This window comes from Suricata suricatta, chromosome 5, assembly GCF_006229205.1.
Source record: "Suricata suricatta isolate VVHF042 chromosome 5, meerkat_22Aug2017_6uvM2_HiC, whole genome shotgun sequence".
Lineage (NCBI taxonomy): Eukaryota > Metazoa > Chordata > Mammalia > Carnivora > Herpestidae > Suricata > Suricata suricatta.
In genome coordinates, this window is record NC_043704.1 from 67,814,183 (window position 1) to 67,831,649 (window position 17,467).

At 42.2% G+C, this 17,467-nt stretch overlaps 1 protein-coding gene across 5 annotated transcripts in view; it reads left to right on the plus strand.

Annotated features, from left to right (window-relative positions):
- The first annotated feature begins 612 nt into the window (after window positions 1-612).
- The window catches only part of PARP14 (poly(ADP-ribose) polymerase family member 14), a 42,172-nt gene continuing 25,317 nt past the window's right edge, over window positions 613-17,467 (plus strand). For 3 of the 5 annotated variants that reach the window (XM_029939435.1, XM_029939439.1, XM_029939437.1), the window contains exons 1-5: window positions 613-863; window positions 5,740-5,873; window positions 6,634-6,667; window positions 11,044-11,286; window positions 13,579-13,815. In XM_029939435.1, coding sequence (XP_029795295.1) covers window positions 677-863; window positions 5,740-5,873; window positions 6,634-6,667; window positions 11,044-11,286; window positions 13,579-13,815 — 835 coding nt within the window. In that variant the 5' untranslated portion in view covers window positions 613-676. Of the gene's footprint in view, window positions 864-5,739; window positions 5,874-6,633; window positions 6,668-10,828; window positions 10,872-11,043; window positions 11,287-13,578; window positions 13,816-17,467 lie in introns of those variants that run through there. The other 2 variants (XM_029939436.1, XM_029939438.1) reach the window with 2 other exon arrangements.

Genomic DNA, 17,467 nt, shown 5'->3' on the forward strand with positions numbered 1-17,467 from the left:
CACAGTCATCATTCTTGTGTCCCCACAGCTGTGTGAGCTCAGTGAGGGCTGGGACCATGTTTGTTTAGTCCATCCAGACTGCATGGCACCTACCGAAGTATTCCACAAAGAACTGTGAAGGTACAGCCCTCCCTTTCTGTATTTCTAGATATATAATATTAACAGATCAGGGAACAAAATGCAAAAGAAGAAAAGCAAGGTAAAATTCTTATGATTGTTTGGGGGCATATTTGGGACTTCATTACACATTTTAAAGAGTCACAGTTTGCCAGGACATTCTATTTTCTAGTAAAATTCTGGCCTCCAGCAAAAATGAAGCCGTCTTTCTGTTTGCTCAAGGTATTGTGCGTGACTCAAAGATGCTGATATGGGCTGTGACTTGGATAAGTGGCACACAGTGCCCGAGCTTTGGGACCCAGGTGCACAAGTGGAGTAAGACCAGATGCTTGGAGTGACGATGCCCAGCATTTGCTGTGGGCTAGAGCTGAAGGTGAAGAACTGGAGTTGGGGGGGGGGATGGGTAATTAGTTCAATCCTGGGACAGTTCTAAATAGAACTAAAGGCAAAAAACTAAATACAGGGAGGAGTCTTCTGGGAAACGAAACCGAAAGGGTCAAAGTTAGCCGCCCACTGCTGGGGTGGGTCGGGCGGCAGAGGCAGACGAGCGGAGCTGACCATGGCTATGCCAGGCTCCTTCCTGCTGTTGGTCGAAGGGTCTTGGGGCCCCGACCCCCCGAAGAACCTGAGCACCAAGTTGCAGATGTACTTCCAGAGCCCGAAGAGATCGGGAGGCGGAGAGTGCGAAGTCCGTCAGGAACCGGGCACACCAGGGCGCTTCCTAGTGTTCTTCCATCCAGTGGACGGTGAGGGGCGCACGGGATGGGGGTGAGAGGGGCAACCAGGGGTTGCCCCAGGGCAAACTTGGGCCCGGGGCCTGCAGGGGGAGAATCCTGCTGGCTCCAGCAGCAGCCGTGAGGGACGGCGAGGGGCTGCGGCACAAACGTAGAGCGCGCCGGCGGCGCTGTGCTGCTAGGCGCTCCCGGGCGGTGCCTGGAGGTGGCGGCAGAACCGCGCGAGTGAGTCAAATACACCTGTAGGACGGAGAAACAGAAAGGACTCGACCGGCTGCTTTACTCCCCTCATCTTACAAGGCTGCGTAGTTTATGAGTGGCGCAGTTACAAGTCCATTGCAATTTCTTCCCTCCTATTAAAGCAGCTGTTCTAGAACTCCAAAGGTTAATGGGAGCACAATGTTAAGGGAAGAGAAAGTTTCCGGGGAGAATCACATGTAAACTGATTCCTGAGGGCCAGTTCAATTCCTGACAGGGAGAAGATTGGGGAAGCCTCTTCAGATGGGAGCACCCTGGCTGCGGGAACAAGTACCGGGGGCGGGAAAGCACAAGGTTTTTTCAGGCAACTTGCCAGGCGCTCTCTGGGAGGTCTGGCTTGAGCTGCGAGTCTTCTGATCCCTGCATACAAGCAAGGTCCGAAGACTGGGTCCTAAAAAACACCCGGGGCCTGGGAAATTTCTAAGGTTATGAAGATGTCTGTATCTTAAAAATCTTAGGCCTTCTGTTATTGAACCTCCTTCTTGTGAAACGGTGGGCAGAAAATTCAGGCCAAGAAAGAGTTGGGTTGAGATGGTGGAGGGCCTTGTAGGATACCATAAAGATTATGAATGCCACCCTCCCAAGAGGCAGGAGAGAGGCATGTCCAAATATACTTTTAGGAGATACATTTGGTTGAAAATTAAGTACTTTGACTTCTGTTGGGAGAGAGCTTGGAAATCTGAACTTTTAGGAGAGTCATGCAGTGTTCTTGGTGAGGACCAGTGAGTCCTTGAACAATGAAAATCAGCCCGGGGATGGAAGATACTTGTGTGCTATTCTGGATTTGGTAACTGAGGTCAGTACTCTTAAAGAGAGGGAAGGAGAGAGGGTGCCCCCCCTTTCTTCATTTATTTTTTAGGTAACGGGTCATAGGGATTTTCTCCCAGTGTTTCTGGGGCGACTTGGAGGCGGGCAAAAGTGCTGCCTAAAATCACCTTGGGATTAAACACAGAAAGTTATTGGAGGAAGAAGCCCGTGTGCTGCTGATCACACGAGAATCTTTGTTGAGGGTACGCTAGTACCTCCTCTGGGTTTCAGTTGGTCCTTGGCCTGAGGGCAGCTGGTCTGGGTTGGGAGTTTTGAGCTTTGTGGGGGAAGTTCTCCCTCCTCCAGTTTGCTGTCACATTTAGGAAAGGGGGAAGATAAGCACCCACCAATTATTATCTCATTGTTCAAGACACTATCAGGTCTGTACTGAGAGGCTTCTGACCTGCTGTTCCCAGGGCGTGCACTTTTCCCTTTGGACTTTCCTAGGAAAGGATGTGGACAACCCCTGCTTTTACCTTCCTGTTGCTGGATTGGGACAAGTATTTGAGCCAGAGGAGAGGCAATGAGGCTTACATGAGAGAAATTAGAATGTTCTTGGCAGAGATCCAAAAAGGAAAGACTGAAATGCAGAGAAGAGAGGTCCTCAACTAAGTGTGTAAAAGACAAGGCAGGTAGGGGACAGGAGATCTGTTCGGCTCACAGCCCTTATCAAAACAAAGTTCCAAGTTTTCCAAGAATTAATTTCATCAAGGAATGCAGAGAGGGCAGCTGTGTAATGTAAGCCATGTTTCTTGGGTTTCATTTGCCTCAAGGGGTTTTACCACTTTGATCGCAACTGTCAACGTCATGTGAGCCTGGCCCTTAGGGACTCTTCCTTCTCCTTTAGAATCCCATTATCCTCAGGAGTAGTTCTCAAATTGGGGCCACAGACCTCTGCATCTGACTCACTGTAGGCTAAACAGACACAATCCCAGCTCTCTCTCAGAGAATTAGGACACCTCTACGTATTTAAACGGCACCCCAGGTGACCCTGGTGTGCTAAAGTTTGAGAAACCCTGTTGTTTGTTGACAGCGCTGAATGAACAACAAGGGAAAGTACACAAAGTGCAAATAGCATAAAAATACCAACAGCACAAAATACAATTTTGTGTCGAGATCATTCTCTTCCAGCCGTGAAAACAAATGGATTCAATCTCCCTGCCAGGCTTCTTTCCTCACATTGCCCAGCCCACTACCCCTACCTGCAATAGCAACCCCTCTCATATTACCCCCAGCACAGACAACTCAAACTTAGTACAACTCAAAACCTTTTATGGACAAAAGTCCTGGTGGGTTGGGTGGGGTAGGGTTCCTATTCAGTTGCAGTTTTCTACCAGAGGAAGCATTGCCTCAGTAACAGGTTATCAGACATTTGCTACAATGGTTGGCCCACTCTATCTAGTGGGTCCTTGGGCAGTCTTTTTTTTTTTTTTTGCAGGAATTCCATCTACTCTCCACTCTCAACAGATACAGGCCCACAGTGTAGCACAACCTTATCCATATAATTCACATAGTAAGAATGAGCCCAACAGCACTACTCTACAGAAATTAGTGTATAGGAAGCAGAAGTATTTGGAAGCTATAGCTTACTTTTATTTATTTATTTGTGTGTTTGTTTGTTTATTTATTTATTTTGAGAGAAAGAGAGTGTGTGTGCACATCAGCAGGGGAGAGACAGGAGCAGGGCAGGGGGAGAATGAGAATCCCAAGCTGACAGCAAGGACCTGACCCTAGTGTGGGGCTTGAACCCACAGACTGCAAGACCATGACCTGAGCCAAAATCAAGAGTCATATGCTTATCTAACTGAGGCGTCCAGGCACCCCTGTATCTTACTTGTGGGCACAACACAGAGTACTAACCACTATATGATCACGGCTATCTTACTTGTAAATAGTTCACTCAATTTCTGAAAAGTCAAGTGTGAATTGACTAATACGATTTGAAGCCCTGTCTCAGATATGTGCATTTATCATTCTTTGTAGTCATCATTTGGCTCCTGATTATTTTCAGTCTCTTTGGGGTAAAGAAACCCATCTCCTTAAGTACAATGAAATGTAGGCGGTCTGAAATTAGTGCAGACGGGAGGCTGTCCACATGGGGTCAGGGTGGCTGGCCATCAGAGTTTTGCTCTTTTTCCTCCCAGATTCACCTCTCCTTGTTGCAGATCACTTACTGATATTGCTACTGCCTGCTCTCCTGAAGTAGTGGTGCCGTACATATTGTGCACAATCTCAGAACAGGCCTTTGCGTTCAGATGCCTAGATAGGATTCTACCAAAGTCTAAGGAATGATAAAAGGAATGCATCACAGAAGCCCACGACTCTAGACAACGTGGCTTACAAAACTTGGCTTGTTTTCAGGTTTCAGGGGTCTTATCCAGTCCTCAGTTCTTACTCTAGCTTAGGATAACCCCTCAAGAGTCTGTGTGAAAACCTCTTTTGTCTGATAAAGAAAGAAATTAGAGTCTGGCGTTCTTTCTCATGTTGTTTCTGGGACTTGTTTTCGGAGTTAGTATCCAGTTAAGGCCTCACTTCTCCTACCCCTTCATGGATGATTGAGGTGGGAAATCTATTCAAGCTCTTCTTATGAAAGACTCCATACATCTTTGGCTTCTCAGACCATCCACATCAGAATACAACATGGTAGCCCAACATTCATGTCAGAGCCACGTCCGTGTGCAGTAGGGCACTTTCAAAGGTTCCGCTTCACCCTGACCTCTTTGCGCCATCTATTTTGACCACATCTCCTCCTCTAAAGTCACTCATACCCTGTTTTCTGTGGCCTGAGGTACAGATTTTCTTTTTCTGTCTCTGGCTGTTCCTCATAATTATAACCTACATTTGCATAAATCTTATGGGTGTTACAGAATTCATTCACAGGCACTGCTTTAAGGGAGGAAACAGACTCAAGAAGTTAAGATATTTTCTCAATATCACTCATCTAGTTTTTGGCAAAGTTGGAATTTGAATCCAAGTCTTTGGACTCATGTCCGTACGCTAATTCTTTTTTATTTATTTATTTTACATTTATTTACTTTTGAGAGATCGTGAGAGAGCACAAGTGGGGGAGTGTCAGAGAAAGAAAGAGACAAAGAATCCAAAGCAGGCTCTGGGCTCTGAGCTGTCAGCACAGAGCCCGACGTAGGGCTTGAACTCATAAACAGTAAGATCATGACCTGAGCTGAAGTCAGAAACTTAACCAACTGAGCCACCCAGGCGGCCCTCTTTTTTTTTTTAATCTCTCCCATCCCTTCTTTTCTACTCCTTTTACTAGTGGATGTGAGGCTCTTACCACAGGTTAAAGAACTGAGGGAAACATCTTTTGCACTAGGCTCTTGGCCATTCTGCTCATGGTCACTCAAGTCTCCTTCCTAAAACAGCTGTCATCATGCCATGTCCCAGCACCCAGTCTTCACTGGCATACCATGGGTCATGCTTTGATTATTTTCCTTCACTTGTGGAATAAATATTGCTACCTTTCTGAGTGCCTACTGAGCATCAGGTACTGTATTAAGGTCTTTATAATGTTTTTCAACATGCAACACCTGTACAAAACAGCCTTCATTAATTACTTATTATAAATAACAAGACTGAGACTTTGTAAGTAAGACTTATTAAAGAACATGCCCAAGGTTTTTTTTTTTTTTAAAGTGTAAAGATGGAATTGAAATACATGTCTATTTGCTAAACTTTTCATTTTTTCACCACACAAGGACCCACTTGGGAAACTGACCTAGCCATTGAATGATAATAATGAAGACCTCTGGAAATCATGGAGTAATTGTGTGAATAAAAATTGCTTGATAATTTTTTTAAATTTCAGTTCGGCAAAAAGTTCTGGAGAAAAAGAACCATGAGTTAGTATGGCCAGGAAAAGGTACATTCAAGTTAACTGTCCAGTTGCCCACAGCCCCAGACAAGGTCCAAGATGTCTTTGAGGGGGAAATTTCAACAAAGGTAAGTCAAAGCATGAGTAAAAGGGAAGTAGAGTGTTCTGCCAAGATGTGTGGGAAGGGAATCACAATATAGGGAATACAGTGCGATGAGAAGTAGAAATCAGATTGGAGTAGAAAGCACCTTACAGATGTGGAGGAAGTGAAAGTGGTCAGGAGGCAGTTATGGAATAATGAAGGAGGGGGTACTTTTTGTTTGATTTTAGGTACTTTTGGAAAAGTCAGAATTTGCAGATTATAAAAAGGGTGGTTTGAAGACAAAAATTTTGGGGTTTGTTTGTCCTGGGTGCTTTTAACCTGGAACTTGGTCTGTTTGCTTTATTTTTACATCACTTTGAGAGGACCGTGATCCATACTACATGTACTATTTCCTTGACGGTCAAATGGGTTAGTGATAGTGTCTACCTTGTTGGATTGTTGTGAGGATCAAATAGACAGCCTCTGTAAAGCATCTGGCCCGGTGCTTGTTAATAGCAAACTCAATAAATGTTAAATGGGGGGAAATATTTAGGGCTTACTCCATACCCCAAACACTTGGTGTTAACTGGAGTTTCTGTTATTTGTGACTCATTTTTTACCAGTGATTTTGGAGCTAAGTAGATACAATGCTACACATGAGGTGCATTCCACAGCATAATTGACAGAGCTTTTTGTTATTGTTCTATTGACCCTATGCCTCCAGGCCAGTCCCCAGGGACAGTTTCTCAAGGTAAAGAAATTATTAGTAATTTACTGATGTCACCCTATTGTCTATTGGATTTCAGGAACCGGAGACCAAAGAACATGCTGAAGAAACAGGTAAGGTCAGAGAACTGAGACGGCTGGCCTCCGCCAGCAGTTTTGCTTTCATTAAATATGGCCCCTGCAGGGATCATGCTTCTTTACTTGATGTCACAAAGCAGGGTGTGCTCAGCTTAGAGACGCCTCAGCCTGCATCATCTACATACTCTTGGCCATTTGTGCTGAGGGTGAGCAGGGGGGAACCCCCTGAGATCTTAGGCCTCAGGTAGAGGGATGGGAACAGCTCTCTCTCTCTGTGGGGACTGGGAGATACCTTGCAATTGAAGGGAAGCAAAAAGGTGCCTGGGAGATGGTGAGAAGCCAGTCTTTAGAGCCTGTCGAAAAGCAGGGACGTGATTTGTCAGTGTGTGCCTTATGTGGCTCAGTCCGTTTTTGAGCACTGAGTTTGGAGGGTGCTGTCCTCTGGAGCCACAGCAGGAGGGTGGACAAAGGCTGCTAAGTGCTGGGTGCAGGATGTAGGTGCATCCCTAGGCCAGCAGCAGCTCTTCTCATCCCATCCGCTGTAGGAAGCTGCCTGCAATCTAGCACTGTTGTGGACACTGCTGCTTCACTTGTGTTTGGATGTTGGCCTGTAGTACCACCTGCCAGTTACTAAAGAAGCGATTAATCTTCCTGGCTAAGCATGCTATTATAAAGGGGAGGGATGAGGACCTATGCTGAATGGCTGAGTGAGAGAGAGAAAGTGATGCATATATCCAAATCGTAGGGAAAAGGAATTCCAAACAATCTATAAATTATTGTCTTCTAAAATTGAAGTTGTCTTGAGAACATGTTTAGATGTTTGCAACTTTCTCATTTGAAAATAGCACTAGGGTGAGGGCTGACTTTACTTGGCAAACCGACTGGATAGGGATGTATGTAGATTGTTTTTATCTAACATGGAGGTGCTATGAAACTGTAGAATCTAGAATACATGGCTTTCTTAGTAAGCTCATGATTCTTATAAGATAGGGATTTTTTTGGTCTGTTTAGAGTAATCCCTGCTTTCTATTCTTTAGATATGGAACTAGCTTACAAAACTCCCAGTGTATATTGAGACCTCCTAAACCCTTATATATTCTTGGAAAATGCATTATGTGTTGTACCCTCAAACTCCATTTTAGACCAGATAGTGGTTTTATACTGGTACATTTATATTTGTACCATTTCCTGGGTCTAGAATTTAATTGAGTCTGTGTTTCTTACAGTTTCATAGATTTTACCCTGACTCTGTCTTAACTGATTGATCAGCACTGTTTCAGATTTGCTTATAACCCCAAGTATATTCTTAGGAAGAGCCATCCAGCCCCATCCCGCCAATAGAACTGTCATCATCCTGGAGATTTTAGACTCATTTACTAACCTGTCTTTATGACCCAGACTCTAATGATAGTAACCAGCCAGTAACTGGCCAGTCTTTAACAAAATACTTAATTGGCTCCTTTAGGAGACATAAGAGGAGGTCCTTTGTTGAATGGTTACTCCACACTGAATCCTAACAGCAAGCCTAAGACTAGGACTCTTAAAATTAATTGGAATGGTATAGACGGTTTTCAGAACTGAGCAAAATCAGGGTGGAGGGTGGTTCCCTAATAGGTCCCATATTTCAGGAACGAGGAGAACAGAGAAGGCTGCCTGGAGAGTGTATGGGGCACGCACAGAACCCTGAAGTTGAAGATGGACAAGCAGTTGATAGAGTAAGGATAGGATAAGCCACACACCAACACCAGGCGATGTGAGCCCTGAACTGATGTTCGATTCCTGGCAAAGCTGAGTTGGGCTGGGTCTGAAAGGTGGAAACCAGCAATTGGAAGAACCTGTAGAAGAGAGACATGCAAGAGCAGAGAAACACTAGCCCTTGTGGTCAGCAAAGTCTGGGTTTTTCAGGTCTGTATTTCTAGCCTGGACTCTCTTCTAAATTCTGGATCTTGTGTCTGCTCTTCCTGTTGGAAAACATGTGAGAGCCACATGTCTGAAGCTATCTGTGTCATCTTCCTCCTCCGACCTTTACTTGCTCCTTATTTCTCTCGAAGTACACAACCAGTCTGCCCATCACCTACTAGAAGCTTCAGTCATCTCTCTTCTTTAAGCCTTCACAGACATCAGTCACAGAGACTTAATATAAGTTTTCCTCATCTATCCCTCCCTTATTCCAGACTCCCATTATTACCTCACAAATCCAACATGGGGAGTGCCCTGTATCTGGGATCTTTCTCTATCTGATGTTCTTCTCTTGAAATCTGATCAGCCCTTTGTACTATTGCTGAATATCCTGCCATCCTTACCACAGAGACCTTCCACAACTCACTCTTACTACCATCTGCAAGATAAAGTTCACACCACATTCTGGATGAAGCCAATTATTTTTGGCCTCACTTCTGTCTGCTCCTTGAGCTTCATCAGTCAGATCACCTTTTCCTAAGTAGTTTGGCACAGTCACGGCATTCTGCCTGTACTTCTATTGCTCACGACCCTTTCCATCCCACTTCTCTCTACCTACACTCTAGAGAGCTTTCAAGATCCACTTAGCTTCCCCTTTGCTCTAAAGCCTTTCCAAGGCAGCCCAGTCCCCTTCTTTCTTTCTCGGATTTCTGGCTGGACTGTTGATGCTCTTCATTTGGCAGTTAAGCCTCTCTTGTGATGGAGCTTCTAATAGTCGTAGAAGCTTATGTCGCTGGAAAGGCTCTCACCATTTGGTTAATCCAGTACTCTTCATTTTGTAAAGTGATATGCCTGAGGTCACATGGCTAGAGTGGCAGAGTCAGGACTTGAACTCACGCAACCTCACCCCTAGCTCAGGAGCCCTCCTCCTGCTTCATGACATCTGTAACACTGAATGATAATTTGGGTTATTAAGGCAATTTTTATTTGGCATGAGTGTGTGTGTGTGTGTGTGTGTGTGTGTGTGTGTGTGTGGTGTTACATCCAGCCCATAACAGGAGTATGAGTCAGGGAGATCCAATTGGGGTAACAAACAACCTCCCAAATCATAGGTCAGGTTAGTCGGCAGCTGGGGAGTAGGGGAGTCTAGGCTGCTTCACACAGTCATTCAGGAATCCGAGATTCCTTCCATCTTTTGACGACATGACTTTTGCTATGTGGCCTCCAAAGTCACTACAAGGGAGGATGGAGAGTCACATAAAGATTTGTACAGGCTGGGCATGGAAGTACAGTTCACACTTCCACACATATTCCATTAGCCACATAAGCTTGACTGTGGGAAGTCTGGACAATGTTGCCCAGAAAGAAACAAAATGGATTTGGTGAGCACGCAGCATTTTACTGTGTCATAATTAACCTTTACAAACGTCGGTTCCTTTTGTTATTTTTCTTGTATGCCTCCATGAGAAAAATCTGTAAGTTCCTTATCTCATGTTTTGTGTATGCATTCCTCTCTACACCTCTGGTGCCTTGAATGTAATAAGGGCCCCAGTTGAATAGTCACTCACAGAATATCTAAAGATCGCATACACATCATGATGCACTGGACAAGCATAGAGTCAGACTGACCTGGTGCAGAGATGGAGCTCACTGAGGGCCAACAATGGAGAGGAACAAGCTGGCTGGGGGGTTGCTGTTCAGTGAGCTTGGCATGTACATACAGCTCTCTAGGCAATTTCACTTTCTATGTGCCTTCTTTGGTCATTCGGCAAGTATCCTTTTTTTCTCTTCAGGGATGAAAATACTTTTCAGAGCATAACGTGTTACATGGGCATTGTAAGCTATTCTTGTTTCCTCTGGTGGCCCAAGCAGTAAATCTCCAATTCAGCAAATAGTATTGAACCTCAAGTATATACTGTGTGCCAGCAATACAGGATGAATAAACATATCCCTTGCTTTTGAGAAGCTGAGTTCAATAACTATAATAAGGTGCTTGATAAAAGCGTGTTAACTAGTATGAAAGGCAGGTTCCTCAGAAAGACCAGGCAGAAAATTATATAATAAAATCAAACTTAATAATAATAGACTGTTAAGTGCTCCATTTTATTTACTTATTTTTTAAAAATTTAATGTTTGTTTATTTTTGAGAGAGAGAGAGAGAGAGAGAGAGAGAGAGAGAGAGACCAAGTGTGAGCAGAGGAGAGGCAGAGGAAGACACAGAATCTGAAGCAGGCTCCAGGTTCCGAGCTGTCAGCACAGAACCTGATGTGAGGTTCAAACTCCTGAACTGTGAGGTCATAACCTGACCAAAGTTGGATGCTCAACTGACTAAGCCATCCAGGTGCCCACTCCATTTTATTTTTAATTAAATTAAGCAAAAGCCTTCTAAAATCTGTTTGAGTTAGCCAAGACGATGAGAAGGAAAGAGGACTGTGTCTTAAGATGATTTACTTTGCTAAGATCATGGTAGGTTAATATAACATCTTGTACCTCTTTTGTCCTTCTAAAATCAGATGTGTCAGAAGAACTGCATACAAAACTTTGTCTCAATAGAAGATCAGAAAACGTGGAAGATACCCCAGAAGAATGTGAAAATATTTCCTCTTTGGTTGCATTTGAAAATCTCAAGGCAAACGTAACTGATATAATGTTAATCTTGCTAGTGGAGAACATAAGCGGCCTGTCCAATGATGATTTTCAAATGGAAGTAATACGAGATTTTGATGTTGCTGTAGTTACCTTTCAGAAATGTATAGGTAAGATCAAGTGATGCTGTATTGGCCAATCTTTCTTGGTGCCACACTTTGGGATTTGAGACACGAAACTAATGGAATGTTTTTGAAAGTTGGACTCTTTTTAGTAGCTAGTAAGAGAGGACTCCAAGTTAATATAGATGCTTTTTTATTTTAAAAGAGAAGCAAATTTGCTTTAAGACTAAATTCTGATTTTTACAATAAATCAGACTTTATTGCATGAGTGATGTGTGTGTGTGTGTGTGTGTGTGTGTGTGTGAGAGAGAGAGAGAGAGAGAGAGAGAGAGAGAGACAGGTACTGTGCTAAGCTCACTACTACATGTATTAATTTATTTCTTCTTTTCAACAACCTTTTTTTTTTTAAGTTTATTTACTTTGGAGGGGGGAGGGGCAGAGAAAGGAAGAGAGAGAGAGAATCCCAGGCAGGCTTCACACTGTCAGTGTGGAGCCTGGGACTTGAATTCACAAACCATGAGATTATGACCAAGAATTGGATGCTTAATTGACTGAGCCACCCATGTGCTCCTCAGCAACCTTTTGAGATAATTATTATTATTCCTCATTTTACAGTTGAAGAGACAGAGGTGCAGAGCTGCTAATAAATTCTTGGATTTGAACACAGGCAGCCCTGTTCTCTTATCTCCTTTACCATATATTTCCTTAGTACTTTCATGGCCCTCACATAGGCGGGAGAGTAAGTGTAAGGGATGCAGGAAATGAATGCTCTTCAAGGTCTGTGGGAGGAGTCATCCTCAAAAGGACAAGGAGATTTCCCAATTCTAAGCCATGGCCATGGCGGTAGAATGGTTAAATAAGAGCACAGGTCACGAAGTCAAAATCCTAGCTCCAACATCTGATTACTTATCTGAGGTTGTCTGAGTTACTACCCTCTGTGCTTTAACTTTTCTCATCTGTAAAATGGAGAAAGTAATACCTACCTGCCTGATACAATTTCTAAGAGGATTAAGTGAGATAATGTTTGCAAAGCTCTTAATATAGTATCTGAGACATGATAAGGATTCAAGAAAGAGAGCTATTCTTATATCAAGCTATTTGTATAATTATCTCTTATAAAGGTAAAACTAAATGGACTTGCTTTTGCTCACTAATCAAAACTCTTGAACATCTACTATGTGCCAGGCACTCGTCTAGGTGCTGTGGGTACAGAGATGAATAATTCTTGGTTCCTGCTCTTGAGGACCCCACATCTAGTTGGAGACCCATATGTAAATGAAAATTCAGATGTGAAAGGAGAAGCTGCCTCCTTCAGCTGTGAGCAGAGCAGGCTGTGGGGAATGGGAGGAAAGGGGACCCAAACACGGTGGCTTGGTTTTGGCTTGCTTGCTTCCTTCTGTGGCGTTTATACTCCAGTGATCTCAGTCTCCCAGGTCCCTGATACACTTGTTTCCTGCCACCGCTCTTCTCTCTGCCTGAAATCTTTCCTCCCTTATCTGTCAGCTAATCTCTTCTTCATCCTTCAGAACTCAGATCAGCATCCACTTTCTCTGGGGCTCCTTGTGGGATTCCCTGTATTTCTTTTCCTGCCTCATGTGATCCTACAATAGGCCATTTGTTTGCTTTCAGGACCCCGTCCCTCCTGGGTGGTGAACTTTCAAGGGCTTGTTACATTCATTTCTCTATCCCCAGATCCTAGCAGAGTGCCTGTCACATTGTGGGTGCACTATCAGTATCTATGAATTTCAAAGAGATAATCAGACTGTGTCCTGATGGAGGAATAGGACCAGGATTCTCTAAAAATAGGAGGGCATTTGAGGCATAGAAAATTATATACTGAGGCAAAAGAGAATGGGGTTTTCAAAATAATGACTAGTTTTTTGGGCAATATAGAAAATAAAATGAATTGCAGAGAATAACCAGAGGTGATGTTTGGAAATTAGTTTAGAGTCAAAGAGCCAAACAAGGGCATTTGAAGCCCGGCTGAGTGTGAACGGATGCCTGCAGGTAATGGGTGAGCCATTGTAGGACTTGAGAAAAGAAGTGACAGGAGGAGATTTGTATTGTTGGGAGAGCTCTAGTGGGGTGGGCGAGGGCTGTGACTGGAAGCAGGGACACAGCTCAGTGGCAGTAATCCAGGTAAAACATTTGTATGTGTATCGCCGTTCAGAGACTGGGAATTTTAAGCATGTAAATTCTCATATAAAAATAAAATCTTGCCTCTAAAAATTGAGCATTTAGCTATCTCCTATATCTCAACTAATACTCAGTTTCTTCTGTATAATATAAAGATATAATCATAATTTCCCGATTGAGTCATTGATTGATTTTGATTTGTAGATGCTGTGAAATTTGTTGATGATTGTGCCAGGCACCATTCAGTGAGACAACTTCAGCTTTCTCCAAGACTTCTGGAAATGACAAAAACAATCAGGGTTGAAAACCTGCCACCTGGGGTTGATGAATGTAATTTGAAATGTTTATTTGAAAATCCTCAAAATGGAGGAGGAAGAGTTGCCAGTATTCAGTGTTTGCCTGAAGAGAGTTCAGCTCTGATTGAGTTTTTTGACGAAAAAGGTAATATCTCTGAGCCTGACTTTGTAAACCTACCTGACATAATCTAAACCATTTTAGCAGATCTTAATAGTTATCAGTTGAGTTCTGATGCATTTTTTATTCATAAATTTCATTGGACATCCAACCAGTAATCTGATTCATCTGGGATATGATAGTTAATGAGTCTAGTGGTTCAAACATTAGAAAAGCAATGCTGAGGATATAATGAGATTCTCTCATGAGTCTCTACCTATAATGGAAAATATGTACTTCTTAGAATCTTTGAAATGCTGTATTAAAAAAGAGATGATCTGTGTTTTAGCTATATACTTGGTAGAAATTTTCAAGTTAATTTCCACAAGATTAGGTAAAGAAATACTCAGAAACACATACAGTTCCTATAAAGTATCACTACTTCCCCTTTCACCTGTCAGTATCATCATTCAGAAATTAAGGTTACACAGCTAGTAAGTGACAGAGCCAGGATTTGAACATGGCTAGAGTGGCCCCTAATCTTATATTCTTAAATTCTCCATTCTTTCCTAATCTCCTGCTCATCTATACCATTAACTTTTCTTATGGACCATCTCACCACTTACAACAGGTTATTAGTAACGAGGCAAACTGTTGCTAAAACTGGATTAAAAGCATAATTTATTTAGCAATCTACATTTTATGCAGATTATTTGAGAGGAATAAGTAAGGCACTTACTCTGAAATTATTTTGTTCAATTTTACATAGTCTGATTCACAAAATCTTAAGGAAAGGAACCTTTTTTTTGTTGTTTGTTTAAAGGAGGGGGAACTGTTACAGATTATTTTTAATGTTTATTTGTTTATTTTGAGAGAGAGGGTGTGCAGGGGAAGGGCAGAGACAAAGAATCTCAAGCAGGCTCTGCATTGCCAGCACAAAGCCCAACTCGTGAACCATATAGATCATGACCTGAGCCAAAATCAAGAGTCGGATGCCTAATCAACCAATCCACCCTAGTGCTCCTTAAGAGAAGGAACTCTTATTGAATACCTATTGTAGGTGAGGTCTTTTGCTGTGTTTTCTACTCCAGTATCCAACTGAATGCTAGTAATAACTTGCATATAGTTACAAGAGAAGGAAACAGGGTGGAGAATTTAAGGTACAATAAGGAATCATCTGTGGTAGTTCTTGGGTCAGACAGATCAGAGTTCAAATCCTGGCTTTGGTGCTTATTAGCTTTGTGATCTTGGGCAAATTATTTTATTACTTTATTACTTTTAATTTTTTTATTGAAGTATAGTTTACACACAATGTTGTATTAGTTTTAGGTGTTCAGCATAGAGATTCAACAACTCTACACCATATGCTCTGCTCACAAGTGTAGCTACTATCCGTCACCATACAGCGCTGTCACAATATCATTTACTGTGTTCCCTATGCTGTACCTTTCTTCCCTGTGACAATAATCAATAATGATTCCATAGCTGATTCCACTCCCCTTTATCCATTTAGCCCATCCTACAACCCACTTCCCTTTAGCAATCATCAGTTTGTTCTCTTATTTATGTATATGCTTGTTTGTTCATTTGTTTTGTTTTTTTAAATAATTATTTTGGGGAGGGTGCAAGCAAGGGAAAGGTGGCGGGGGGGACAGAAGATCTGAAGCAGGCTTTATGCTGACAGCAGCAAGCCTGGTGTGGGGCTTGAACTCACAAACCATGAGATCATGACTTGAGCCACCCACGTGCCCCCATTTGTTTTGTTTTTTAGATTCCACATAAAAGTGAAATCATGTGATATTTGTCTTTCAGTGACTTATTTCACTTAGCACAATACCCTCTAGGTCCATCCATGGCAAGAGCTCGTTCTTTTTTATGGCTAATTAATATTCCATTGTGCTCATATATGTGTATGTATCATGGATATATACATATATATGTATATATATCTCACATCTCTTTAATCCATTCATCTGTCAGTGACCACTTAGGTTGTTTCCATATCTTGGCTATTGTAAATACTGTTGCAATAAACGTAGTGGTTCATGTATCTTTTTTAATTAGTAGGGTTTTGTTTTGTTTTATTTTCTTTGGGTAAATACCCAGTAGTAGAATTACTGGACTGTATGGTATTTCTATGTTTAGTATTTTGAGGATTCTCAATACTGTTTTCCACATTGGCTTCACCAATTTACATTCCCACCAACAGTAAATGAAGGTTCCTTTTTCTCTACATCCTTGCCAATGCTTGTTATTTCTTGTCTTTTTGATCACGTTAGTGGTCATCAGTCCTACCCAGGCATGGAGCCTGCACAATGCCATGTTGGGAAGTTCAAGTTATATGTAATGGCCCCTGAAGGCCACATCCTTTTCATGATGTCTGGCCCCAGGTCTAAGAGACAATCACACACAGGTGAAATTATTTTTAACATCTTTCTACAAAGATGATATTTTAATTAAAGTTCTTATAGAGTTCATTCTAATTCTCTTCCTTCTTAGACCTCTTGTACCTATCTAATAACTAATACAAAATGAAGAGGGGCTTTGGGAAGAAGAGTACCCCCATACACACACAGACACACGCATACACATATCCCACTCTAGTAACTGTCCCAGTAGAAGTGGCAGGAGGCAGGTCATAGCAGGGAACAAGGGGAGGTTCAGAACCGACTGAATCAGAACCCTTGGGGCTTGGCTCTCTAATGACTAGGAGGTGATTTTCTTTGGAACCCCTGGTAAAGTGGCAGGAGCATTGGCTTCGGGTTAGACAGACACTCGCCCAAATCTTAGCTTAGGTACTAATAGTATTAGATGACCCTATTTGAATTCTCTAACCTTTCCTAGCCTCAGTTTTATCATTTATAAATAGGGATGATGATAATAGTGTCTCTATCTCAAAGGGTTATTGTGAGGATTAAATAAATAGGTATATGTAAAGCATTTAAAATGGTGTCTGACACATGGTAAGCTATAATGATTATTATTTTGCTCTCCCTCTTAGAAGTATTAATGGAATCTAAATCATCTATGAAGCAAAAATTGTGAGACTGTACAAGAAGCAGCAAATAGCATGATTCTTATATGAGCTTTGCTTTCAGCACCAGAACATTTGTGTTTTTTACTTTCTATAATTTATTTATTTTTTATAATTTACATCCAAGTTAGTTAGCACGTGGTGCAACAATGATTTCAGAAGTAAATTCCTTAAGCCTCTTACCCATTTAGCCCATCCCCTCTCCCACAGCTCCTCCAGCAACCCTCTGTTTGTTCTCCACAGTTTAGGGTCTATTATGTCTTGTCTCCCTCCCTGTTTTTATATTCTTTTTCCTTCCCTTCATCTGTTTTGTATCTTAAGTCCTCATATGAGTGAAGTCATATGATATTTGTCTTTCCCTGACAGACTAATTTCACTTAGCATAATGCCCTCTAGTTACATCCACATAGGTGCAAATGGCAAGATTTCATTCTTTTTGATTGACAAGTAATACTTCATTGTGTGTGTGTATGTGTGTGTGATGTTCAGCATTTTTCATGTGTCGGTTGGCTATCTGGATGTCTTCTTTGGAGAAGTGTCTATTCGTGTCTTTTGCCCATTTCTTCACTGGATTATGTGTTTTTTTGGGTGTTGAGTTTGATAAGTTTTCTATAGATTTTGGATAGTGCTTATCTGATATGTCGTTTGCAAATATCTTCTCCCAAT